Below are 27,908 nucleotides of genomic sequence, written 5' to 3' on the forward strand. Positions count from 1 at the left end.
CTCTTCACAATGGCCAGTGAAAGCGATTGGCTGTCCAATACTATATCTGGAGTCCATGTGACTAAATACCATCATTGTCAGTGTATTACCCAAATGGTTGTTTGTAACATCTCTCTTGACTTTGATGCTCTCACCTGCATAAGGATAATGAGCAGATATCATGAAATCTGTTATATTTGAATGCAGTGTAAACAGATGAAACTTATTGTGAAACTTAGCCTAACATGATATATAGAGCCTTTCATGACCTCTGAATGTACAAAAGTGCTTTTTTAATTCTTTTGCAGGATGTGGACATTGCTGGCTAGGCCAGCATTTGTTGCCCACCCCTAGTTGTCCTTGAGAAGGTGGTGGTGAGCTGCCTTCTTGAACTGCTGTAGTCTGTATGGTGTTGGTACACCCACAGTGCTGTTAGGGAGGGAGTTCCAGGATTTTGACCCAGAGACAGTGAAGGAATGGCGATATAGTTGCAAGCCAGGAAGGTGTGTGACTTGGAGAGGAACTTCTAGGTGGTGGTGTTCCCATCCATCTGCTACCCAAGTCCTTCTAGATGGTAGAGGTTGTGGGTTTGGAAGGTGCTGTTAAAGGAGCCTTGGTGACTTGCTGAAGTGCATCTTGTAGTTGGTACACACTGATGCCACAGTGCATTGGTGGTGGAGGGAGTGAATGTTTGTGGATCGGGTGCTAATCAAGCGGGTTGCTTTGTCCTGGACAGTGCCAAGCTTCTTAAGTGTTGTGGGAGCTGCACTCATCCAGGCAAGTGGAGAGTATTCCATCACACTCCTGGCTTGTGCCTTGAAGATGGTGGACAGGCTTTGGGGAGTCAGGAAGTGAGTTATTTCACTGCGGAATTCCCAGCCCCTGACCTGCTCTTACAGCTACAGTATTTATACGGCTGGACCAGTTGCTTTCCAACAGCTGATCCTCGCGTTTCTGCAGCTGCACAGACTGCACCCACCCCCCCTCGAAAGGCCGTGTGCTTCTTTCAGGCGGTCCACCAGCTGTGCCCTCTTCTTCCCTCTGTCTGACAGGTAGCCTTGAGGTTCACATCAGAGTGGCCCAAACCCAGCGCTGGGGGGGATGAGCAAAGGGGGTCATCTGCTTTGTAGTCATCTGGAAGGTACCGCCTTCTTTCTGTTATCCAGGTCAATGGTAACCTCCAGCTTGTTGATTGGCAGGGCTGGTTTCAGCGATGGTAATGCCATTGAATGAGAAGGGGAGATGCTTTGATACTCTTGTTAGAGATGGTCATTTCCTGGCACTTGTGTGGCACAAATGTTACTTACCACTTATCAGGCAAGCTTGAAGCAGCTATCAAAGTAGCGTACCTCAAGATGTTGCAATGTAGGAAATGGCAACCAATTTGCTCACAGTAAGTTCCCACAAACAGCGATATGATAATGAACAGCTAACGAGAAGAATAAAAAAGCAGAGTATTCCTTAAACAGAGAATGACTGCAAAATTCAGAGATGCAGAGGGATCTAGGTGTTCTAGTGCATGAGTCACAAAGAAGTTAGTATGCAGGTACAGCAAGTAATTAAGAAGGCCAATGGAATGCTATCCTTTATTATGAGAGGAATTGAACATAAAAGTAAGGATTTTATGCTTCATTTATACAGGACATTGATTAGACCATATCTCAAATACTGTGTGCAGTTTTGGTCCACCTATTTAAGGAAGGATGTAAATGCATTGTAGGTGGCTCAGAGGAGGTTTACTAGATTGATACGTGGAATGAGTGGGTTGTCTTATGAGGAAAGGTTGGACAGACTGGGCTTGTTTCCACTGGAGTTTAGAAGAGCGAGAGGTGACTTGATTGAAGTATACAAGATCCTGATCGGCCTTGACAAGGTGGATGTGGAAAGGATGTTTCCTCTGGTGGGTGAGTCCAGAACTAGGGCGCACTGTTTTAAAATTAGCGGTTGCCTTTTTAGGACAGAGATGAGGAGAAATTTTTTCTCTCAGAAGGTTTTGCGACTTTGGAACTCTCTGCCTCAGAAGATGGTGGAGGTGGGGACATTGAATATTTTTAAGGAAGAAGTAGATAGATTCTTGTTAGGCAAGGGAATCAAAAGTTATCAGGGAATGTGGAATTCAAAACACAAAACGGGTGAGCCATGATCTTACTGAATGATGGAAAAGGTTCGTGGGGCCGAATGGCCTACTACTGCTCCTATTTCATAGGTTTGTAATCTGTTTTTGAAGTGATGATGGTTAGGGAATAAATATTTGACTTTGACACTGGTGATACCTCCCTTGCTCTTCTTCAAAATAGTGTCATGGGATCTTTTACATCCAACTGAGACGGCAGACATCTCAGTTGGATGTAAAGGATATAAAATGGTTTAACATCTCAGCAGGAAGACAGCACCTCTGCCGGTGCAGCATTCCCTCAGTACTGCATGGGAAGGGTCAACCTGGATTAGGTGCTCAGGTGCCTGGGGCAGGACTCGAAACCCAAAAGTTTCTGGCTCGAGGTGAGAGTGCGACCCACTAAGCCAGGAATGATACTGGATAAGGGAGTGCTAAGTTCCCTGTGTCTACTTGTGAATGTACTGTTCTTGTGCAATGAAAAATCTATTGTTCTGTTTAGGGTTTCACACCTGGAGGCTGAAATGGCAAAAGCGAAATCCTCACTGGATTTAATCAGCCGTAGCCATGGGTCTAACCCATCACATCCCCCTCTCTCATTCACCTTGACAAAACTGGAAGATGGTGCACTAAAGCAGGTGAGCGCTATTATGGTAGCTTATCACTGTAACTTTTCTTATTATTTTTAAACATTTGCAAACTGATTTCCCTTGGCATTGTATATGGAAGGTATGGAAGTCTCCCTACAACTGTACAGGGCATTGGTGAGACAGCGCCTAGAGCTGTGTGTGCAGTTTTGGTCTCCTTAATTAAGAAGAAATACGCTTGCATTGGAGTCAGTTCAGAGAAGATTCACTTGGCTGATGCCTGGGGTGGAAAGGTTGAGCAGGTTGGGCCTATGCTCATTGGAGTTTAGAAGAATGAGAGGTGATCTTATTGAAACATGTAAGATTCTGAGGGGGTTTGACAGGGTGGATGCTGAGAGGATGTTTCACCTCATGGGGGAATCTAGAACTCAGGGGCACAGTTTCAAAATAAGGGGCCTCCCATTTAAGACTGAGATGAGGAGGAATTTCCTCTCATGGAGGGTCATTAGTGTTTGGAATATTCTCCCCCAGCGAGCAGTGGAAGCTGGGCCATCGGATGTATTCAGGGCTGAGTTAGACAGATCTTTGATTGACAAAGGAGTCAAGGGTTATGGGGGGGGCAGGCAGGAAAGCGGAGTTGAAGCCACAATCAGATCAGCCATGATCTTATTGGATGGCAGAGCAGGCTCGAGGGGAAGAATGGCCTCCTCCTGCTTCTATTTCTTATGTTCTCATGACCAAATGTATTGTTCGGAGTGGGGTGGGGTGGGGTTAGAGGGCAAGAGTTAATTGGGCCAGAGCTGCAGAGATCATTCAGGACCCATTTGAGGGTTGCAATTTCTGTCCTTTAAATTAATACACCTGTTCTGGATTCTTCTGTTGCCATTTATAATGGTAACTATCTATAGCAGCTTGTTATGCAGGTACAGCTCTCAGTCATGTGATCACTTCTGAGGATTGTACCTTGAGCACATGCGGCTAGTGAATCTGCTTTCCTCTGGGATTGGGATTCAGGAATGAACTTGATGATTTGCTTCCTCAGTGCCTCTGCAAGTAAAGCAACATCGCTGAGGCAGATAGAATGGCATGGGTCGATCAGGAGCAGAATCGGGAGGCACTTTCTCTACACACAAGCAGGCAGACGTTTGTCACCCCCTCCCCTCCAAAGGTTGTGGTCGCTAGGGGTTGACTGGGGCTTTCACGACTGAGATCAATAGATTTATGTAGGGTGAGGTTAAAGGCAAGTACACGAGTTGAGGTGCAGGTCAGCTGTGATCTAACTGAATGGAAATGCAGGCCCGAGGTTCTGAATAGATTCCCCCTGTTCCTAATGTTACTATGGGATAGATGCGGTAAGGGCAAATAGAGTAGCATTAGTGAGGGAGACAAAAAAAAAAGCCTTTCTGAGATCTGGTTCCATCTGTCCAAATGAAAGAGAGACTTGTATTTAGATAGGGCTTTTTACCGCAGCCTGTGTATGAATTTATGAATTCATGAATTTATACACCTGTCTCAAAGCACTTTACTAGCCACTGAGGTACTTTTTGAAGTGTAGTCACTGTTGTAATATAGGAAACACAGCAGCACAGCAAGCTTCCACAAACAACAATGTCATAGTGACCATGTAAGCTGTTCATTTGTGATATAAAAACTAAAAATGCTGGAAAATCTCAGCAGGTCAGGCAGCATCTGTGGAGAGAGAAACAGAGTTAACGTTTTGTGTCCGCATGACTCTTCTTCAGAGCTTCTTTTATCATGTTGATTGAGGGCTAAATGTTGGTCAGGACACTGGAGAGAACTCCCTTGTTCTTCTTCAAAATAGTGCCATGGGATCTTTTGCTTTCAACCCAGCAGACAAGTGGGACTTTGGTTCATCTGAAAGACTGCAGTTCTGACAGTGCAGCACTCCCTCAGTACTGCACTGGAGAGTCGGTGTAGATTTTTGAACCTGATGTAAATGTGAACCCAGAACCTTGTGACTCAGAGACACGAGTGCTCCCAACTCTGATTGCACAATGTTCAGCACCATTCACGACCCCTCAGATACTGAAGCAGTCCATGTCCAAATGCAGCAAGACCTGGACAATATCCAGGCTTGGGCTGACAAGTGGCAAGTAACATTTGCGCCACACAAGTGTCAGGCAATGACCATCTCTAAAAAGAGAGAATCCAACCATCGCCCCTTGACATTCGATGTCATTACCATCACTGAATCCCCCACTATCAACATCCTGGGGGTTACCATTGACCAGAAACTGAACTGGACCCAGCCATATAAATACTGTGGATACAAGAGCAGATCAGAGACTAGGAATCCTATGGTGAATAACTCACCTCCTGACTCCCCAAAGCCTGTCCACCATCTACAAGGCACAAGTCAGGAGTGTGATGGAATACTTTCCACTTGCCTGGATGAGTGCAGCTCCCACAACACTCAAGAAGCTCGACACCATTCAGGAAAAAACAGCCTGCTTGATTGGCACCCCATCCACAAATATTCACTCCCTCCACCACCAATGCATAGTGGCAGCAGTGTGTACCATCTACAAGGTGCACTGCAGGAATTCACCAAGGGTCTTTCAACAGCAACTTCCAAATGCATGACCACTACCATCTAGAAGGACGAGGGCAGCAGATAGATGGGAACACCACCACCTGTAAGTTCCTTTCACTCACTATCCTGACTTGGAAATATATCGGCCGTTCCTTCACTGTCGCTGGGTCACAATCCCGGAACTCCCTCCCTAACAGCACTGTGGGTGTACCTACACCACGTGGACTGCAGCAGTTCAAGAAGGCAACTCACCACCACCTTCTCAAGAGCAATAAATGCTGGCCCAGCCAGTGAAGCCCATGTCCCATGAATGAATAAACAAAAACTGAGCCGTGGCTGATGCGGTGAACTTGTGCATGCCGACAGGCTCATGCTGAGTCCTGTCCCATTCCTCTCCGACATCCGCTACATTCACACACTCTACATGGCCTGGCTGCTTGGTTCTTTTTCCCCTTAGCTTGACCATCAAAGCTGACTACAATAACATTAATTCCGCCCTGTCTGAAACTAATGCAGGGCAGACTATTGATCAATCCGTGCTGACAGGCGTATTAATTGTCAGCGAATAAGTCACTGGAGGCTACTCAACGTGCTTAACGAGTAAATGAAACAATGTCCACATTGAGAGGCTTTGCTGGAATAGCCCCTCCCCAAGGTTAAGTTTCTGTCCCTCTGCTTTGCTCAGACAATAATACTTTGCAGAGCAAGGGAGGAGGTTTTGTGTCCTTTTTGGAGGGCAGCCTGCTCATACACAGCCAGGCATGTTCAGACTTGTTCCTTATGAGAAAGCCTTTGGTCTACAGGTGCGGGGAGAAACATTGTGTAGTTTGCAATGGGAACTTCATTTACTTCCACTTTAATCTTCTGCATCCAGATTTTGATCAACTTTTGACTTGCATTTTTGTGTCCCCCCCCCCTCACCCATTTCCCCGTCGCTCTCTTTTGTTTCATTTTAAAAATTCTCTCTGGGGGTCACCAGGGGAAGGACAGCTTGTTACGGGAGCTCCAGTCTGTGCAGGAGGCACTCCGAGCGTACCAAGACCGGGTGAGGAGCCTGGAGGAGGAGCGCGATAAAGCTGGAGAAGACGTGAGGAACTTTCGGGAGGTCGGTCTGCATTTACGCGATGCCCCTTATAGGGGTCTTTGGGGTTCATAGAATGGTACAGCCCATAAGGCGGCCATTCAGCCCATTGTGCCTGTGCAAGCCTTATGAAAGAGCTATCCAATTAGCCCCTCTCCTCATCTCTTTTCCCCCATAGCCCTGCTGATATTTCCACTTTCCTATTCAATATATATCCAATTCCCTGTTGAAAATTACTATAAAATCTGCTTCCACAACCCTTTTAAGCAATGCATTCCAGATCCTATTAACTTGCTGTGTTTAAAAAAAAAAAATTGCTTTGCCTCCCCTCTGCTACCTTTGCAAATTGTCTTTTAAACCTGTGTCCTCTGGTTATTGACCCTCCTGCCAGTGGAAACGGTTTCTCCAGACCATCAAAACCCCTTCTAATTTCGAATGCCTCTATTAAATCTCCCCTTAACCTTCTCTGCTTTAAGGGGAGCAATCCCAGCTTCTCCAGTCTCTCCACACAACTGAAGTCCCTTATTGCTGGTATCATTCTGGTAAATCTCCCTTGCACCCTTGCCATGGGCTTGAGATTCACCATCTTTAACTGTTCTTGAGATCTCTCCGATAGCCGTGAGGTCGTGTGAAATGGCTGGCAGATGCTTTTGTATCTGAGCTGGGTGAGCACAGATGGGAATTGCTGCAGGTTCAGTACCCGATCTGTGTATCTGACTTGTGCTTCCTTAACAGGCCAGGATTAAGCTTGGGAATGTTGCCTCTCACGGTTACATGGCCCACCAACACTGCCTAGAAAGTGCACTTTGGGATGGTGAGTGAGGACTGAATCGGGCTCGCTTGTGATGTACCCCTCCGACAAGCCCGCTCTGAAGAGTGGCCACGGAGAGCTGCCGGAGGGATACTGAGCCCGAACGCTAACGAGAGTGAGTCCCTCCCGAAGAACAGTATGTCTTGGGAGGGTTAAACCCCATGGCTGGTGAGGGAAAAAAAATGCTCTGGGGAATCCCGCCCCCCCCTGCCCCCAAAAACACCTCAGGTGATCACAGGGACCATGCTGTTCAATTTCAGAAAGCCACAAGGTGAAGGATAGAACTGGAGCCAATATTTATGCACTTCTAAGCTTTTATTTACAGACGTACACATTACAAACATTGATCTCCCAACAACCTCAGTTTCAGTCCATTGCTACATATAGGAGCACAAGTGAACCCCCAGTTAATTCCCGCCTTCTGAATACAATTAAATACTCAATTGCTATAAATTAACATGCATGTTAGCTATAAAACCAATTATTGTCCATGTAACTGTCCCAATTAATATTCCGAGTTTCCTTCATCCAGGCTCAACATTCAGCACTCGTGAAAACCAATGAGGCCAATCAAAGACTGACCGATTCCTTGCGAACACAGACAGGCCTGCATGATGAGGTGAATGAGCTACGCCTCAAGTACAGTGAAGCCAGTTTGGTAATTACATTTTGAGAAAGTGTTACTGTAAGAGCTGTCAAACGTGTCCTAGGCATGGAAAGCAGCCGCTGGCTGGGCCTAGCTGCAAGACTCTTTGACTTTTGAGGGGGGTCTTCGCACCCAAGACTAATCCCTTTCCCACTGAAAACTGAACACGCACACGTGTGTTTCCCATTTGGGGGTCGCTGGATGATGACAAGGATTGCCAACTTTGTTTCTCTGCTCTTAGTTCAGGATGAGGTGCGGACAATTTTACTCGCCTGAGTCCTTGCGCAACTCAGGTCCTCCATCTCCGCATGCAGCAGAATGGCTCATTAGAAAAGAGAGGGCTGAGGGATGGTAGGGGGCTTTCAGATTATGAAAGGGTTTGTTTGAGTGGACGTTTGTTGGAAGGTATGCTCCCATTTTACCTGCATGTTGTTTGCCTGTCCTTGCAGGAGAGGGATGTGCTCTCCTCAAAATCAGTGAGACTGGAAAAGACTGTGGCCAACCTGAGGACACAGCTAGCCAGTGCAGCAGCAAACAAGGATCGGTTCCTACAGGTATGATCTTTCGTGAACCGATTTTTCCGTGGAATTTAATTTAAGTCAGAGGGAAGGGGTCAAACTCTGCCCAAAGGGCCATTTGCACTGATCTCCATCCTCCTTATACTTCGATATCCTGTCTTTGATGACTTGTCGTGTTTTGTAGACTGAGTTCAAAGGTCAGTCCTTGGCGCTGTGGCACCAATTAATCGCTGTAAATAAATGTGAGATTGATAGAGTTTTGCTCATCCAGGGTATTAAGGGGTGTAAAGGCAAATTTTGGGCAGATGGGGTTAGAATACAGATCAGCCGTTATCTCAGTGAATGGCGAGACAGGCTCAAGGGGCTGAATGGTCTCCTGTTCCTGTGCTTCCATCTACCTCATTGGTGGCAAAGTCCTAAATGAGAAGACCGAGCTCCATTGGCATCAGTAACTTGAGATGTTTGCAAGCCGATGGGAACGCTGATTTTAAACTTAATATGTGGTCCCCACAAGACACCGTTCGTACACTCTACAAGATTTGTACCCTGCTGTATGGAGGAAATTTGATGAAGAAACATCTCCGGATGGTGAAGAACCTGTGACGTCTATCAATCGTTTATATAGTGTGTTATTCTATGGCTTCAAGTGATGATTAATTGGATTATGCTCCACATTCTACATAGTGTGCTGACCCAAAACTTCCTAATTATTGATTGATACAGCTCAGAAGGAGCTGTGGGGCCCATCCTCTTTGCTGGTTCTTTGGCGATCCGATTAGTCCTACACTCCCTGTTGTAATATGCCTTTAAGGGATAGCAGCATGCTGTCACTTTAAAGGAAGTGTGTCGTGTGATCCAGCCTCAGTTTCGCGTCGGCCTGGAGCAGAACAGGCACACAGCTCTGATGTCCTCAAGCTTTCTATCCATGCTCGCATTTGCCTATAATTGATCAATGAACCCACAGTATGTTTGCGCAATCCCTCATGAATGATTGGTGCCTTTATATCATTATACGTACACGTGACACTCCCCTGTTCTTTCCCTCATAGCCCTGCCATTATCCCACCCCCCTCCAAATATTTATCCAATTCCCCTTTTTAGAGTTGCTATCCTTCCACTGCCCTTTCAGGCAGTGCATTCCAGATCACAATGACTCGCTGCGTAAATAACTTTCTCCACATCTTCCATCTAAAAGATAATATCTTTAAATTTGTAAGCTCTGGCTACTGACCCTCCGGCCAGTGGAAACAGGTTTTCCTTATTTACTGTTATCAAAACCCTTGAAGATTTTAACATCAGTTAAGAAGGTAGCTCACCACTACCTCCTCAAGGGCAATTAGGGATGGGAAATAAATGCTGGCCCAGCCAGTGACACCCACACCCACATGAATAAATTAAAAAAAAACTTCCCTTAGCCTTATGGATGTGGTTTAATATCCTACTTGTTTATTTCTGACTCTCATACTTTCAGGATGTGAATGACTATATTCATGGCCATCTGTTCTAAATTTCTACAATTATTAGATATTCTTTGGTGTTGCCTGCAAGAAGTCAAATGAAGTACGTTCCTCTTGGTGCATTAGCAATGCTGTACGTATAGATATGGGGAGAAGTTGGAGCTCCAACTAGTGGTAAGAGTGTGCATGGCTGCATCACAGAATAGTGAGGCCCAAATATGGAGTTTACGACATGTATAGCAATTGCTGAGAAAAGAGATGTGCGGTTGAAGCTTTTTGTCTTGCACTCATGAGGACAGGCACAAGAATACCAAATTTCAAAGGGAGCAACAATTTATACTACATGAGAAAAGGGTGCTGATCAGTTGGCAAGTTGACTCTGATTTGTCAAACCATTGCCATGGAGAATGTACCATGGAAGTATTGTCACTCAGGCTTTTACTTAATTGAAATATAAATTGTTGCTCCCTTTGAAATTTGGTATTTTTGCATCTGTCCTGATGAGTGCAAGATGAAAAGCTTTGACAGCATGTCTCTTTATTTCAGCAAGACTCAAGTTCTGCATGACCAAGTGAATACATGTCAAATGTAACCTACTATGGGTTGCTTAAGAATATAGTAAAAATTCTGTTATGTTATCGAGGAAATAGAAACTGCTTCCACAGGCAGGAGGGTCAGTAACAAGCAGACATAGATTTAAGGCAGAAGGACCAGAGGCGAGATGAAGGGAATTTTTTTAATGCAGTGTGGAATGTGCTACCTGAAAGGGTGGTGGAAGGAGATTCAATAGTGATTTTCAAAAGGGACTTGGATAAATGTTTGAAAAGGGGAAAAAAAAATTACAATAGGGGAATGAGTGGGGTAGTGGGGCTAATTGGGTAGCCCTTTCAAGGAGCTGGCACAAGCAAAATAGGCTGAATGGCCTCCTCCTGATCTGTATGATTCTACGATATTCCCAGAAAACAAAGAACGGGACAGGTGAGATGAAAAGAATGAATGCTCGCTTGAAAATCTAAATATCATTTTGTTCACATGGAGAGTGTAATGCTAAGAAAACATGGGTACAATGGTGAAGTGAGTGTTGGTTTCTGACATGTCTGAGTGTTACAGGAGAAGCTGGATTTACACCAGCAGGTTCAGCACTTGACTCTGGAGTTGGAGCGAGCTCTGAGAGGGAGGGAAGGCTTTGATGACCAAGTCGCCGATCTCCACACGGAGTTGGCGAGCACCAAATCTCAGGCCAACAGACAAGACCAGGAAAAAGTCTTATTAAAGGAAAATCTAGCCGCCATCAAACAGGTATACGCTTTACCTTTTGTAAAATATTGAATATAACAATGCAAGTTCATAACAACACTTGTTTTTAAAAAAAAACCCAAAGCACTGGGGTTCAATGCTAGACGGATGGAACTGAACAGCAGGAAAGTTGCAAACTTGCACCTCACCTTGGGCTAGGCTTCGTTTGATGTAATGGGCACAGTTCTGGTCACTGTATTATGAAAAGGATGTTGAGGCACAGGATAAGGTGCAGAAAGAATGTTCGAGGGTGATACCAGAACTGAGAGATTATAGATATTAGGAAGGATTGAACGGGCTGGGGCTCTTTTCTCTAGAAAAGAGAAGACTGAGGGTTGATTTGATAGAGGTCTTCACAATTATAAAACCATTTGAGATGGCAGGTGTCGAGTGGATTGGGGGAGGCCAAAGTGAAGTGTTACAACTATAAGATGGTCACTTATAACTGTAATAAGGCATTCCAGAGAAGCATTTTTTCTTAGAGGGCAGTTAGAAAGTGGCACTTACTATCCTAAGCAGTGGTTGGGATGAATAGGATAGATGCAGTTAAGGGGAAGCTGGATGAACACGCAAGAAAGAAAGGAATAGAAGGTGTGTTGGGAGTGTTAGATGCAGTAGGGGTGGGAGGAGGCTCATGTGGAACATATATGTCAGCATGGACCAGTGGGGCTGAATGGCCTGTTTCTGTGCTGTAAATTCTGTGGGAATCTGTAATTCCCTCCCCATAGCTGACACCCAGTGGAGTTTCGGAGGATCTCTGCCCACCGTTTCACCGAGCTGTTTCTTTTTGGCAGGTGAATGAGAAGCTCACCTCTGAGCTCGGCGAGTACCGGAGGAGGCTGGAGCTGTACCAGGACCAGCTCCACCAGTTGCAGGCCGAGAAGGTGATCTTCAGTAACCAGATCGAAGCTTTGGAAACGGAACGCGGTCAGTTGGTCAGTGAGAAAGAGATCTTGCTGACCGCTGTACAGACGGGTGGCAAAACGCACGAGGACGAGCTGCTGGCTCTGAGGCAAAACTGCAAGGAACTCAGGTAAATACGGAAAGGCTGCTCAGTGCTTGGGGAATACAGTGAGAACAATGGAAATCATTCACTTTTCCCATTAGATTACATAAAGAATTGGTCTGTCTTGCAAGCACATACAATAATTTACATGCACAGACGCACACTCACACACTCACACATGCACACACGCACGCACGCACACACTCACGCACGCATGCACTCACACATGCACACACGCACAGACGCACACACGCGCACACACGCACACACTCACACTCTCACACACACACACACTCACGCACACACACGCACGCACACACACACTCACACACACACACACACACGCACACACACACACACACTCACACACGCACACACACACACACACAAGCGCGCACACACACACACGCACACACACGCGCACACACACACACACATACGCGCGCGCGCACACACACACACACACACACGCGCACACACATGACCTAGGCTAATGCCCAGGGAACGTTGTTTCAAATCCTATCACAGCTGGTGGAATTTAAATTCAATTTATAAAATCTGGGATTGAATGCTAGCCTTAGTGTTGGTGACCATGAACCTATCGTCGATTGTCGTAAAACCCCATCTGGTTCATTAATGTCTTCTAGGGAAGGAAATTATAGTCATAGAGGCCTACAGCACAAAAAAAAAGGCCCTTTGGCCCATCAAGCCTATGCCGGTCAAACATTCTAATCCCATTTTCCAGTGCTAGGCCCATAGCCTTGTATGCCATGGCATGGCAAGTGCACATCCAAATACTTCTTAAATGTTATGAAGGTTTCTGACTCTACCACCCTTTCAGGCAGTGAGCTCCAGATTCCCACTGCCTTATTCCTCACACCCCTCTAAACCTCCTGCCCCTTACCTTAAATCTAACTTCAGTTTATTCCCTCAACTGTTTTAAGTTATGGATTAGTATAGCTTTGTGCGTCCGTTCGTCCATTTGTCCTGTGCTGGGCATTTGGATGAAGTTACTCTTTTAATGAATAAAAATGCCAACCAAATCGCATTCTCAGAAATAACGTGTTTCAGATCCACACGTTCTGTAATTAAGGGTGTCCTTCTGACCGACCTACCTCCCTCCACCACCACCCCCTCCTCCCTAGGAAGGAGGTATTCACCTTGGGGAGGGTGCAGCCCCGATTCACTGGAATGGTGTTGAGCCTCAGCAGGTTCAATTCTGAAGAGAAGTTGCATAAAATTGGCTTGTGTTCTCTTGCCTAGAAAAGTTTTGAAAAGTGACCTGATCAAGGCGCGTAAAACGGATTAAACAATTCACTAAGGTAGGTACAAAGAAATTATTTTGGGGGAAGCCGGAACAAGGGCACAGGGCCTTAAAATTGGAACTGAGCTATTTAGGAGTGAAACCATAAGGCAACTTTTCAGACTGAGGGTAGGGAAATTTGGAACTCTGGAATGTTCAGACAATTGAAAACTTAAAGACTGAGATAACCATTATTTTTGTTGGCTAAGGATGCCAAGGGATATGGAGTTAAGGTACAGATCATCCATGATCTAACAGGAGAGTGTTAGCTTAAAGATGACACCTCTCTGCTCAGAGTTTTGACTGTTAAGAAAATATTGCCCAGAGGTGTCTTGAGAGAAACTTTTTTAAAAGTGAACTGATTACCAACTGATTATTAAACCGTTGAACTGAGGCCCCTTCTGCCTGCTCAGGTGGATGCAAAATATCCCATGGCACTATTCTGAAGAAGAGCAGGTGAGTTAGTGCCCGGAACCCTGGCCCAATATTTATTTCTTGATCAACATCACGACAAAAAGCTGATTATCTGGGCATTTATCGCATTGCTGCTTGTGGGATTTTGCTGTGCACAAAGCGGCTGCCACGTCTCCTACATTACAGCAGTGGCTACAAAAGCACTCCGTTGGCTGTAAAGTGCTTTGAGAAATTCAGTGGATGTGCATGCAAAGCGGGATTATAAATGCAAGTCCTTTCCTTTCTCTGTCTCTGTTAACCATTGACCGTTAGCCTGTTGTTAACCGGCCTCTCTCCGTAACTGTGAACGTTCGTCGACAGTGAACCTCTCCGACTTACACCGCACCTTTGTCCTCCTCAGGGTCTCCGAAGCAGAGTTGAAGGAGCTCAGGGGACGCCTGGAGGCTGAGCTACAGCGGAAGACTGAGGAGCTCGCTGCAGTCACCCTGGAGCAGCGTCAAACAGCTCAGCATTGGAAGGGGAAATGGCACGAAGCTGCCTTGGCTCTTAAAGCCAAGGAGAAGGAGCTCCAGCTGGCGCTTGTGAAGCAACAAGGAAATAATGAGAAGGTATGGGCAACAAACGTTCACCTTGCCAGCGACTCCAACATCCCATGAAAGAATAAGGGAAAAGGGGGGGACTTAAGATCATCAACAAAAGAACAGGGGGACTGGTGTAGGGAAATATTTTTTTATGCAGGTTCATTAGGACGTGGAATTCCCCACCAAAAAATGTTTAAAAAGGGATTAAATACCTGAAGAAACATTATGTGAGAAAGGACAGGGGGTGGGACTATGTTTTATTTTTTCAGAAAGCCAAGATGGGCTGAATGGCCTCTTACTGTGCTGAAAACTGTGCGTGATTCCAGGGAAAGGGGCTTTGAGGTGGAGTTGCACTTGGAGACCCGTGACCTCCACCTATTGCTCCTTTCTCTTTATTTAACTTGGTGCTGCTGCTCCTGCGCTCGCTAGGGTGACAGCTGTGGGCCAGATGGGTCTCTGATCCTGTCGGAAGGCCCAGTTGTTAGGGGGCGAGGGTTAAACAAATGCTTTACTTCAATGCAGAAGCACCTTAGCTTTTTACAGGCACTGTGGAATTTTATGGGTGAAACTTAACCTCATCAAGAGGTTGCTTTATTAAAAAACTGAATATTGTGGGGGGATGCAGACATCAGGAGCAAGCAGACATTTATTGCCTGACTCCTTGTTGTGTTGTGTAAAACTATTTCTGGTCATTAATGACAATGGGCAGGGAGACGGTGGCATTTAAAAAATTTGTTTGTGGGATGTGGGTGTCGCTGGCTAGGCCAGCGTTTATTGCCCATCCCTAATTACCCTTGTTCAGGGGGCATTTAAGAGCCAACCGCATTGCTGTGGGCCTGGAGTCACACGTAGGCCAGGCCAGGTAAGGAGGGCAGATTTCCTTCCCTAGAGGACATCAGTGAACCAGACGGGTATTTTTTGACAATCGGCAATGACTTTTATAGAATTCAAATGTCACCATCTGCCGAGGTGGAATTAAAACCCGGGTCCCCAGAGCATTACCCTGGGTCTCTGGAATGCTGGTCCAGTGACAATGCCAAGAGGTCACCGCCTCTGGCAGAATTGGTAATGTCATTGGGCTCGTTATCCAGAGGCCCGGCTAATGCTCTGGGGACATGGATGCAAATCCCACCATGGCAGCTGGTGGAATTTGAATTCAACTAATAAATCTGGAAGTAAAAGCTAATCTCGGTAATGGTGACCATGAAACTATCATTGATTGTTGCAAAAACCCATCTGGTTCACAGCTGAGTTACTTGCTTGGCCACTTCAAAGGGCAGTTAAGAGCTAACCATATTGATGTATCACACCTAGTTCAGTACCGGGTAAGGTCGGCATAGTATAAAGTTAACTATGTAAGTATGTAGTCTACATCATCATTGAACAGGACATGGAGGGAGAGAGTTCTATGTAGAGCCTCATGCAGAGTGCACCTTGTAAATAGTTAGCATAATGTTCAATAAAAGATAGAATTTGCTAACAGTATCGCCTCCAGCATTGTCTGTAAATCCAGATTCATAATTACCACTGATACGACCAAAAACGACAATAACAGAGTTGGCAGGCTTCCTTCCCCAAAGGGAACCAGTTCAGGCTTTTACATCGATCCGACGGCTTCACTGTCATGCTTACTGCTCCCGACTTTTTATTCCCGAGTTACAAATTCCCAAAGATAAAAACAAAAATATAAAAACAAAAAACTGCGGATGCTGGAAATCCAAAACAAAAACAGAAACAGAAATACCTGGAAAAACTCGGGTCATGAGGACTCGAAATGTCAACCGTACTCTTCTCCGCCGATGCTGCCAGACCTGCTGAGTTTTTCCAGGTATTTCTGTTCATGTTTTTGTTTTACAAATTCCCAAAGTGGGATCTGTGACTCGCATCGTCCAGATTTACTAGCCTTGGGATTACGCTAGTGACTGACCACTACTGCACCCCAACATTTATGCAAAGCAGGACTTGTTTCACATCGATGTCCGTTTTGAGATGGAGCCTTTAACCCTTTGCAGGTTGACACCTCGGCAGATTGTGAGAGTTTTGCTGCTGACCTGGAAGAGCTGTCTGAGCTGAGGGCGACGTTAGCCAGGTACGGTTGTGTCTGTCATGAGCGGGCTTTCAAACATCGCTTCTGCCTTGGCTACTGATTTTGCATAGCCTTTGCTAAGTCTGACCAGGCTAACCTGTAGAAGTTTTTTATTAAACCACAGTTAACATGTCCAGTGCGCAGTACTTTTATGTGATAGTTTTGGTCATTTGAAGTCACATACAGCACAGTCTATTCTCCACCCCCACTCTCGCCCTATGCTTGTACTCCGCACAAGCGTCCTCCTACCCTACATCCTTTAACCCTCTCAGTATATCCTTCTATTCCTTTCTCTTTCATGGGGGGAATATTACGGCTGCATCACAGTGGGATTGGGGCCATAAAATGCGGCAAACCGTTCAAAAATCCATTGACTGCTGCAGCGGGACCATAAAATCCCGACGGAGTAAAACTCCGCCCCATGTTTTAACCTATCTTTCCCGTAAGGCCATCTCTGCTACTTGCCTTGATTGCTCTATATTGTAGCAAGTCCCACATTCTCACCGCTCCCTGGGTGAAGAAAATTCTTCCAAATTCCCTGTTGGATTTATAAGTGACTGTCCAACATTTATGGCCCTTGGTTTTGCACTCCCCACCACCATCAGAAACATTTTCTCTATATCTACCCCATCAAACCCTGTTCTTAATTTTAAAAGCCTTCACCATTTCTTGACCTCCTGTTCCCTAGAGAACAGGATTCCCCGTCTGCCCAGCCTTTCCTGATGAGCTGTATCAATTGGTTAAAGTCACATGATTTTATAACTTGGCAAAAAGGATTGGGAACGAAGATCCTATAAGCTGAGGCTGGGGTTCAGTGGAGCGATGGCCATATGGTAAATCAGCTGGAGGTGTGAAGGGAAACATCTGTCTTTTTTTTTATGCAGGGGACCATTTTTGACAAAAATACCCAATTAAGAGATTACCGGGAAGTGGGGATCGATTGCAGTTTCATGTTTGCCAGCGAATGCGCACCCGCAATTGTATAAATTTATTTTGTTGCTTGGGATGTTTGATCACTTTGACTAATATCCATTTTCTCCATTTGTGTCTTGTTGCATCTCTTTCAAACTCCCACCACATCCTTCGAGCGATGGCCACAGTGGGTGAGATGGGGGGAGGGGGGAGGGGGGGTGGGGGGGAGGGGGGGTGGGGTGGGGGGGTGCAACAGTCTACAATTGAATAGTTGCATTTACCTAGCGCCTCATCACAATATTTCATAGATCTTCTCACAATGAAAACTTTTTCTGTTGAATGAGGTGACTGGTGTGCAAGTCAGCAGAGAACAGTGTGTGCCAGCAATGGTCCAGGATCAGGAGTGAGCAACATATGGAATGGTTGCAGGGTGACACAGTTTGGGTGCGAGGAGGCCACTTATTCCTTGGAAGGCGAGGAACTAAGTGGAGTCTGAGAATAGAGGTATATAAGTCGCTGGAAGGGACAGAGAGAATTCAGATACTGGACCGGGTTTCATTTCTAGTGGAACAGAATACACAGGTTGGGGAGGTGGTGTTAAATTTGTAAAGCACCTTGGGTGATGCCACACTTGCTGGGTGCAGGTTTCCTAACTATAAAAAGGGAGAAATTACAGGAGATGTTTACAAGGACGTCACCAGAATCGAAAGGTTGTGACTATCAAGAAAGATTAAGCAGGCCTTTCACTCTGGAAAGCAGCAAGTGTATTTGTAAAATACTTTGAACGTGAAAGGGACGTAGAGAGGCAGAGAGGTTTATGAAGAGAATTCCAGAGCTTAAGGCCCAGGCCAGTGGTGGTCAAGGGAAGTGTGGGAGGCACCAATCTGCTTGCTCAGGCTGTGCAGAAATCGGCGGCCAGTGTCCGAGCACATAACAGAGTCCCGCTGGCCGGGGAGCACTTGGGATGTCCTTAGGGTGGGGTCAGCTTGGTCTTTGATAGGTGGCGCATGGGCCCAACTCTGGCTGTGATTGGTCACCTCCCTTTCCTGATTTTAGGATGACGGCGGAGAGGGCGCAACTGAAAAAGCAGCAAGCGGAGAGCGAGCGGATCATTCACCTCCTCCAGCTCCAGAGAGACATCACCAGCGACTCGGTAAGTGTCCCACTCACCGCCTGCAGCCTGGCTGAGCGAATGTCCTGTTTCGACTGATCACTGATTGGTCACCTCTTTCCCTTCCTCCAGGCACTTCAAGGCTCTCCGAAGTTCTCCAGTAAGCTGGAGAATCTCCACGCGGAACTCCAGCGGAGCCAGTAAGTCCCTGAAGTCCATGATGGGCGATTAGCGCTCTCTCTCCCTTCGCCGCACACTCTGAATTAAAGGAGGTGAGGGTGTGGGGGTGGGGACAGTGAAGGTGGGGGGGTGGAGGGAACAGCAGTGGAAAAGTGAAGATGCTTACAATTCCTCTTGTTTTTACACAGGGACAGAATGGATGAACTTGAAAAAGAAAAGATTGAGATGGAAACAGAATTGAAGAAATTCAAGGTATTTCCAGTGGGGACTTGTAATCACACAAGCAGATTTGGAATAAGTGTCGTTATAGATGTGACCTAGTGATAGCTCAGCATTATAATGGTGAGAGTGCTTGTGTGTGCCCTTGGGTGTGGGTATGTATGTCCATGCCCATGTATGCAGGGCACCTCTGCCCACAATGTGTTTACATGATTGTGGCTTATTACTTTGATTCCCCAACTTCTTTCTCGGTGTACAAAAGCAGAATACTGCAGATGATGGAAACCCGAAATAAAAACAAAAAGTGTTGGAAATACTTAGCTGGTCAGGCAGCGTCTGTGGACAGAGAAACAGAGTAAATGTTTCGGGGTCACGATGACCTTTCATTAGGACCGTTCGGATGAAAGGTCATTGACCTGAAGCGTTAACTCTGTTTCTCTCTCCACAGATGCTGCCTGACCTGCTGAGTATTTCCAAATATTTTTGTCTCTATTTCTTCCTCAACGTGTTGGCTTTTAGCATCTCCTCCAGGTGGGCATATGTGAGCCAGGGCACTGGGTTATTGGGTAGTCGGGGAGCAGCATACCTCTCTGGTGTTCAAATGGGGGCCCATTCCAACAGTAGTTGCTGGCTAGCCATAGTGTGGGCAGAGAGGCTGACTCTCATCACCAGCATCCCCCCACCCCAACTTCCACTTTTTCCTACAGGAGCATCCAGCTGCAATCCAAACCAAAGACCTACAAAAACTGAGCACTGTCCCTGCCAGTCCCTGGCACATTTGGCCCCCGCACCACACCAGGCTCTGTGCAGGTCGATGTGCGAGGAAACGGGTGCAAAAAAGTCACCACACCCTTGGCTGCACCGTTATTATTAAGAACCTGCTAAATTTTCCCATTAAGCTCACTGCAAAAAGTTAAAGCTGGTAATTAATTGCGTAAGTACCCTTTGACAATTGTTAATTCAATGCTAATCCATTCCTCCAGCCCGGAAAGGGAACAATTTAAAGTGTTCCATCTTATTTTTGTGGCTAGTAAATTGTAGTTAGAGATGAAAAATATTAAGTCTTCACCTCTTTCTTTCTGTCTGTCATGACAGATGATGTGTGCCAGGCAGACCCAATCCACAAGGGAAACTTGGTCGCGCTATCACAACAGTTTTGCAATTTGTATTTATTATGAGAAGACGCGTGCACTGAATTCAGAAGTAGAGTCCACCAAGACCCTTAGAGATTTTAAAAACTATATTAAAATATTTATTAACAAAATATAAAAGATTTCAAGCACCATACATAAGACTACAATTGCTTACTTCTATAACAAATCCTAAAATTCCTAATTAACCTGACCCCCAGTTATACCCCCTTTAAGGCAACAGTCCAAAATAGATTTTAGCTTTAAAACAGAGCAGTAGGTTAACACAGTACCCACTTGAGAGTGGAATTCCAAATGGTTTTTCCCCAACTTCAGTTTCATTGCATAGCAGACTCATGCACACATGACTGGAGGCTTCATTCAGGCTATTTCACTCACTTCTGTTAGGTGTTATATGGCCTCCTTCCCACACAGCCTTTCGTTCTCCTTTATATATGTTTCTCGCTTTTTAATACGTTAATTCTATTTTTCCATATGCCTTCGAAACTGTATCTTTGTCATAATATAAAAACTTTCATGTTGCCAATATTGTCAGTGACCTTTGGGAAAAATTAACACACTCCTTAGCCCTGCTTATCTGGCTAGTTGTAAACAGACTAAGATCCTTTTTAAATCCAAATATCCTTTCATTTATCTAAAAATGCAAATTCCCTTCATGCCTTACTTGCTAAGCCAGCATCTATGTTTACTCAGCATGCTAAGCATCTAGCTTCTTTTGATGATTTAAAGCTAATAGCCTACTTGACCCCAAGTGTAACTAAATCACACAGACAGACCCAACTATACTTACCCCCATAAACAAACTTCACAATAAACCAGAAAAATATTATGAAAATGATGAGGCTTTTATCACACTCGCTCAATCTATTCTTTCCTTCTCTCTTTTTCTCTCTCTGTTCCCTAACTCATCCTCTTTCTCTGTTATTCCTCTGTTGCCTGCTCAAGCCTTGTTAGTTGAGGCGACAGGCTGTGTTAAATGGATCCCCAGTCGGATGGTGAAGTACGAAACTAGACACAAACCCTTTTCTTTGTTCTTGGTTTATTTTCAGAATGCAGCATTACATCCGTCTGCCTCCTCCCTATTCACCCAGTGTCCCAGCAGTCTCTCTTTATACTTTGTTGAGCAACAATTTACAAATAAACAAAATTAACTAATTAACCACCCCTTAAAGGGGCACTGTAACTAAAACAAAAACATCACAGAGATCTTGAGTTAAGATGTCATTAAAGGGAATGATGATGCATTCTAGCTCCTGCAGCACCCACTGGTTGGGAGGGCCTGGAGCATGTCGGCGGTCCAAGGATACCCTGGGCATCGATATACCCACAAAAGAGGGGCAGACAGTCGTGTTGAATAATCCCCTCAACCGCCCACTGCCTGGACCTGGTAATGGCCACCTTGGCCAGGCCCAAGAACAGGCTAACTCCCCCGAACTTCCCGTGCCCCCCTGGGATTGAAGTGCAAACAAAATTTTGGGAGCGGCCCCCTCAAATAATGAAACCGGGGGGCTGCGATTTCACATGTCCTACTTAAAGCTGGAACACGGATTCCTCACGGCCGTCGAAATTACAGGCGGCCGAGGGGGTGGGGGGGTCCATGAACCATCTTAATCTCTTGTCGCACAGGGACTGCTGCGAGCCAAATCCCCGATGGAAGGGCAGGGGGTCTCCCACACAGAGAGCCTTCCACTGGGGGCGCCTGCACCTCCGGGTGACAGCACAGAGCCCCGTGGGGTGAGCCCCATGGCCTGAGCTCCATGGCCTGACCTCCATGGTGTGAGCTCCTCTTTATACTCTCTTGAGTACCAATAAAAATAAACAAATGGAAAAATGATCTAATTAACAACCCCTTAAAGGGGCACTGTAACAAAAAGACAAAACCTTTAAAGGAAACTTAGCGAATCAAATTAAAATGTTGTTTTGGGGGCTGATGATGCTCTCCAGCTCCTGCGATGCCCACTGGCCGTGGTGAGTCCCTCTTTATATATGCCCTTTTTAATAAAACAAGTGAACAATAAAATAAACAAATAAAAAGGGTGACAACCCCTTACAGGGACACTGTAAGTAAAACAAAACCTTAAAATGAAACGTAACAAATAAAACTAAAATGGTGTTCCTGGGGCTGATGATGCACTGTAGCCCCCGCAGAGTCCCCCCTTATATGTACTCAAGGTACTTAATCAATCATAACCCTCAACCTGTTTATCCTTAACCGTAACAATACAATTAACATAACGTTAACAGGCTGTGGGTTCTGTTGTTCTCCGAGGGCCCAGATACTCTGTCCCCCTCGCTGTGCTGTTATTATCTAACAAGTTAGGGCTCAAAACTGTATTCGAGCTGAAGGCTGAGGGGAAAAAGCCCTGTTCCAACAAGGGGCACAGATAGGGTGGATAGAGAGAAGCTATTTCCACTGGGTTAGGGAGTTTAGGACTAAGGGGCATAGTTTAAAGGATAGAGCTGGATCCAAAATTAGGAAACGCTTCTCCACGCAAAGTTTGGGAGAAACTCCCATCAATACCAATTGATCAACCCCGCACTTACAAATCCCAAAACAAAACTTCTACTGTGAGATGTGATTCTGTGATTAGGCAGCACTTGCTGAACAGTCCTGAGTGTGCTAATAGCTACACTAACAGCCAATTTAAGATAATCAGTTGAATTTGTAATGTGGCTCATTTACACTTGCTAGAAGCAGCATACCTTCATACGCAGGGGCCTATTCTCTGCAAACAAAAGTAATATGTTCAAACCTTGTACTATTTTTGAATTACCCGGGAGCTTGGGGAGCCTGTAGTTCCCCGCTGCTTTCTAAATGGCGATGCCTCAGCCAATCGGAGTTGACTTGGCAACCGGTCGGCACCGTTTTCTCCTGTAGTATAGATCATCGTGATTGTTTGAAATTTGGCATTCTTGCATTTGTCCTGATGAACACAAGACGAGAGGCTTCGTCAACATGTGTCGCTTTTCAGCAAGATTCAAATCGACCAATTGTTAATTCTAAAAATGGGATTGATAGATTTTTGTTAACCAGAGATACTGAGGGCTATGGGGTAAAGGTGGAGTTGGATCACAGATCGGCTTACGTTGAATTGAATGGCGGAGCAGGTTTGAGGGTCGACCCCTTCGCCTATTTGGCTCGGTGGATGTATATAACTTGAATTGTCTCTGTTTCCAGTTGGAGAGTATACCTCTAGCCCGTGTGGAGCTGCACGCCTGCAAACAGGAGCTGGAGCTCGAGAAGATCCGGAGCCAGAAGCTGCAGCAACAAGTTTGTGATCTAAAACGTGCCACCCAGCTCCTGGTGGAGCAGAACCAGCCAAACCAAGTACGTACCCGCTCTGCCCCCGAGGACCCTCGGAGTCCGTGCCCGGGGAAATGCCAACAGAGCAATTGTACAAAGCAAATGTATCTTTCATAAAATATATTCTCGTAAGAGGTCAAATTTAAAAAAAAAAGACTTGCATTTATAGCACTTTTCATGATGTAGAAGGGAAATGGCGGTAATGTGACTGGACTAGTAATCCAAGAGACCCAGACTAATGCTTCTGGGTCATGGGTTCAAATCCCACCAAGGCAGCTGGTGGAATTTAAATTCAATTAATAAGATCTTGAATTGAAAGCTAGTCTCAGTTTCGTGGTCACCATCACTATCATCGATTGTTGTAAAAACCCATCTGGTTCACCGATGTCCTTTCAGGGAAGGAAATCTGCTGTCCTTACCTGGTCTGGCCTACATGTGACTCCAGACCCCACAGCAATGTGGTTGACTCTAACCCTGCTTTCTGAAATGGCCCAGCAAGCCATTGAATTCAAGGGCAACTGGGGATGGGCAACAAATGCTGGCCTTGCTAATGATGCCCGTGTCTCATGAAAAAAAATGAAGAAAGAAAGATCACCAGACATCCTGAAGCTCTTTACAGCCAATGAAGTACTTTTTTTTGAAATAAAAGACAGAAAATGCTGGAAAAACTCAGCAGATCTGCGGAGAGAGAAACAGATTTAACGTTCTGAGCCTGTATGACTTCTCTTCAGAGCTGAAGAGAGGGAGAAATGGGATGGGTTTTATACTGTTGAAGGGGTGGGGGTGTGTGGGCGGAGCAGGTAGACAAAATAGAAGGACAGGGGCAGGTGGGAGCTCAGGAAGGATTTGACAAAGATGTCACGGGCACAAGACAAAGGGAGTGTTAATGGTAGTGTTAAAGACTAAAGAAGATGCTAATAGTGGCATAAAGGTAAGATAGCGGAATGTGTTAATAGCAAAATGAGGATCAGTGCTCTGTGAAAGCAAAATATCAGAACAAGTTACAGGTGGACCTGTGGTGGGAGAGGGTTGGTTTTTTAAAAAAAAAATCAAAATGGGGGACAAAGTTCATGGTCTGAAGTTGTTGAACTCAATGTTAAGTCCGGAAGGCTGTAAAGTGCCTAGTCAGAAGATGAGGGGCTGTTCCTCCAGTTTGCATTGAGCTTCACTGGAACATTGTAGCAAGCCAAGGATGGACATGTGGGCATGAGAGCAGGGTGGACTGTTGAAATGACAAGCGACAGGGAGGTCTGGGTCATGCTTGCGGACAGACCGAAGGTGTTCCGCAAAGCGGTCACCCAGTCTGCGTTTCTAAACCTGCTCCACATCCCCATCTTCAACAGTATAAAATCCATCACGTTTCTTACTCTCTTCAGCTCTGAAGACGAGTCATGCGGACTCGAAACGTTAACTCTGTTTCTCTCTCCACAGATGCTGCCAGACCTGCTGAGGTTTTCAAGAACTTTATGCTTTTATTTCAGATTTCCAGCATCTGTAGTATTTTGTTTTTATTGAAGTATTTTTTGATGTGTAGTCACTCTCGCAATGTAGGAAATTTGACAGCCTATTTGTGCACAGCAAGCTCCCACAAAACACCAATGTAATGGTGACCAGGTAATCTGTCTTTTGGGATGTTGATTGAGGGATAAATATTGCTCATTTAAAGTCGAAACTGTGCAAACACAGGATTAGTACAAAACCAAAAATTGCTGGAAAAACTCAGCAGGTCTGACAGCATCTGCGGAGAGGAAGACAGTTAACGTTTCGAGTCCGTATGACTCTTCTTCAGAACTAAAGAGAAATAGAAATGTGGCGAAATATAAGCTGGTTAAGGGGGGTTGGAGAGGTAGAGCTGGATAGAGGGCCAGTGATAGGTGGAGGCAAAGGAGAGATAGCCAAAGATGTCATAAACAAAAGGTCAAAGAGGTGTTGACGGTGGTGATATTAGCTAAGGGATGTGCTAATGGTGACATTATGAGTAGAAAGCAGGATGAGCAAGTGGCAGATGGCACTAGTGGGGGTGGGGTGGGGGGAGGGGATTAAAATAGGCTAAAAGGTAGAGATAAAACAATATGGAAATAAATTGTAGACAAAATAGACGGACAGGGGCAGATGGGAGCTCAGGAAGGATTTGACAAAGATGTCACGGGCACAGGACAAAGGAAGTGTTAATGGTAGTGTTAAAGACTAAAGAAGATGCTAATAGTGGCATAAAGGTAAGATAGCGGAATGTGTTAATAGTGGAACGAGGATCAGTGCTCTGTGAAAGCAAAATATCAGAACAAGTTACAGGTGGCCCTGTGGAGGGAGAGGGTTGGTTTTTAAAAAAAAAATCAAAATGGGGACAAAGTTAATGGTCTGAAGTTGTTGAACTCAATGTTAAGTCCGGAAGGCTGTAAAGTGCCTAAAATTAGTATGTTACTAGTATTAGTAAAATACTAATAGAAATAGGTGGGAAAAGAAAAATATATATAATAATTATTAGAAAAAAGGGGATCAAAAAGGGGTGAGGATGGAGGAGAGAGTTCATGATCTGAAGTTGTTGAACTCAATATTCAGTCCGGAAGGCTGTAAAGTGCCTAGTCGGAAGATGAGGTGCTGTTCCTCCAGTTTGCGTTGAGCTTCACTGGAACATTGTAGCAGGCCAAGGACGGACATGTGGGCATGAGAGCAGGGTGGAGTGTTGAAATGGCAAGCGACAGGGAGGTCTGGGTAATGCTCGTGGACAGACCGAAGGTGTTCCGCAAAGCGGTCACCCAGTCTGCGTTTGGTCTCTCCAATGTAGAGGAAACCGCATTGAGAGCAGCGAATGCAGTAGACTAAATTGAGGGAAGTGCAAGTGAAATGCTGCTTCACTTGAAAGGAGTGTTTGGGCCCTTGGACGGTGAGGAGAGGGGAAGTAATGGGGCAGGTGTTGCACCTTCTGCGGTTGCATGGGAAGGTGCCGTGGGAGAGGGTTGAGGTGTAGGGGGTGATGGAGGAGTGGACCAGGGTGTTCCGGAGGGAACGGTCCCTACAGAATGCCACCGGGGGGGTGAAGGGAAGATGTGTTTGGTGGTGGCATCATGCTGGAAATGGCGGAGGATGATCCTTTGAAGGCGGAGGCTGGTGGGGTGATAAGTGAGGACAAGGGGGACCCTATCATGGTTCTGGGAGGCAGGGGAAGGTGTGAGGGCAGAGGCGCGGGAGATGGGTCCATCGGCCAGTTGCAAGACTTTGAATAATGTGTGGGATCTTTTATGTCTACCCGAGAGGGCAGATGTGGCTCCAGTGTGAAAAATGGTACCTCTGACGGCACTAAGTGCAAGATCTTGTGCTCCAGTCTCTGGAGTGTGATTCGAACCAACAACCTTCAGACTCGGAGATGTCACAACAGACGCAGCTCACCAGCTGGAACAACACACCCACCACTCCAGAGGGTGTTAGGTCCGCCGGATTAAAGTGTTTTTCAGATAAATTGGACAGCGCGGTGATATTATTTGTGATATTGGGGGAGGCATTGGCCTAGTGGTATTGACACTGGACCAGTAAGGTCCAGAGACCCAGGGTAATACTCTAGGGACCCGGGTTTGAAGTCCACCCACGGTAGATGGTGGCATTTAGATTCAGTAGAAATCTGGTTGACTGTGAAACCGTTGCTGACTGTTGTAAAAACCAATCTGCCGTCTGTACCTGGCCTGGTCTACATGTGACTCCACGCCCACAGCAACGTGGTTGACTCTCAGTTAGGGACGGGCAGTAAACGCTGACTGAGCCAGCGATACCCAGCCCACGTCCCGTGAACAAGTTTTAAAAAATATTGGCTGTCGGCTTGGGTCATCTCCCGATGCCCGGGGCCATCATTGGAGCCTGGGGTCAAAATCGCTCAAACCGGTTACCCGATCGTAACCACATTGCTGCTTGTGGGATCTTGCTGTGCACAAACTGGCTGCTGCGCTTCCCGCTGTCACAGCAGTGGCTGCGCCTCATGAGGTGCCTCGTCGGCTGCCGACGCCCTGAGGATGAGAAAGGCGCCGCGTAAATGCGGGTCGGTCTGACTGGAAAGCTGACGGGGCCTCTATAGCGTTGAGAACGGGCTGAACGGTCTCTTTAATGAACAGAGCGTGTGCCGTCCTGAGGCCATAACCACTGTTGAATTGTTTCACAGGCTGCGGTGGTCCACAGGGCTCAGAGGAGGCAGACGGCAGTGACAGAGGGGAACCCATGTGACCTGGATCCAGGCTGCAACTGGTCCGTTCAGCTTTTAAAAAAAAACTTCAAAGTTTAACAATTCCACTTCGCTTGCTTTGATATTATAAATATTATTAATAATTACTATTAGCTCCAACTCTCAATTTTTAAGCTTTTAAGTTTTAAATGTCAGGCTGTACCTGGTGAGTTTTGATATATAACGGAGCATTGGAATAGAAAGATTTAGACCCCAGACCCGTCCACCCTTTCCGCTGGGAGGGGGGGGGCCACGTGTGCTTTTTATACTGGGCTGGGGAGAAAATTCCGGAAAGATCAGGTTTGGCACAACAATAACCTGACTCCCAGAAAAAAATCTGAGGTTTTAAGGAAACAAACAATGGATGAAGCAAAGTACAGCAATGTCATCGC

At 45.9% G+C, this 27,908-nt stretch overlaps 1 protein-coding gene across 1 annotated transcript; it reads left to right on the plus strand.

The window, feature by feature from the left end:
- The first annotated feature begins 2,600 nt into the window (after positions 1-2,600).
- Positions 2,601-27,908, plus strand: LOC144677990 (uncharacterized). Its single transcript, XM_078537928.1, has 13 exons — positions 2,601-2,730; positions 6,213-6,338; positions 7,658-7,744; positions 8,221-8,325; positions 10,857-11,045; positions 11,837-12,075; positions 14,166-14,373; positions 16,359-16,435; positions 18,401-18,497; positions 18,588-18,655; positions 18,824-18,887; positions 23,184-23,333; positions 27,457-27,908. The coding sequence occupies exons 1-13, from the start codon at positions 2,617-2,619 to the stop codon at positions 27,574-27,576; spliced, it is 1,644 nt and encodes a 547-aa protein (XP_078394054.1). The 5' UTR covers positions 2,601-2,616; the 3' UTR covers positions 27,577-27,908.

The sequence above is a fragment of the Cetorhinus maximus genome, unplaced genomic scaffold (assembly GCF_964194155.1).
Source record: "Cetorhinus maximus unplaced genomic scaffold, sCetMax3.hap1.1 HAP1_SCAFFOLD_3379, whole genome shotgun sequence".
NCBI classification, from domain to species: domain Eukaryota; kingdom Metazoa; phylum Chordata; class Chondrichthyes; order Lamniformes; family Cetorhinidae; genus Cetorhinus; species Cetorhinus maximus.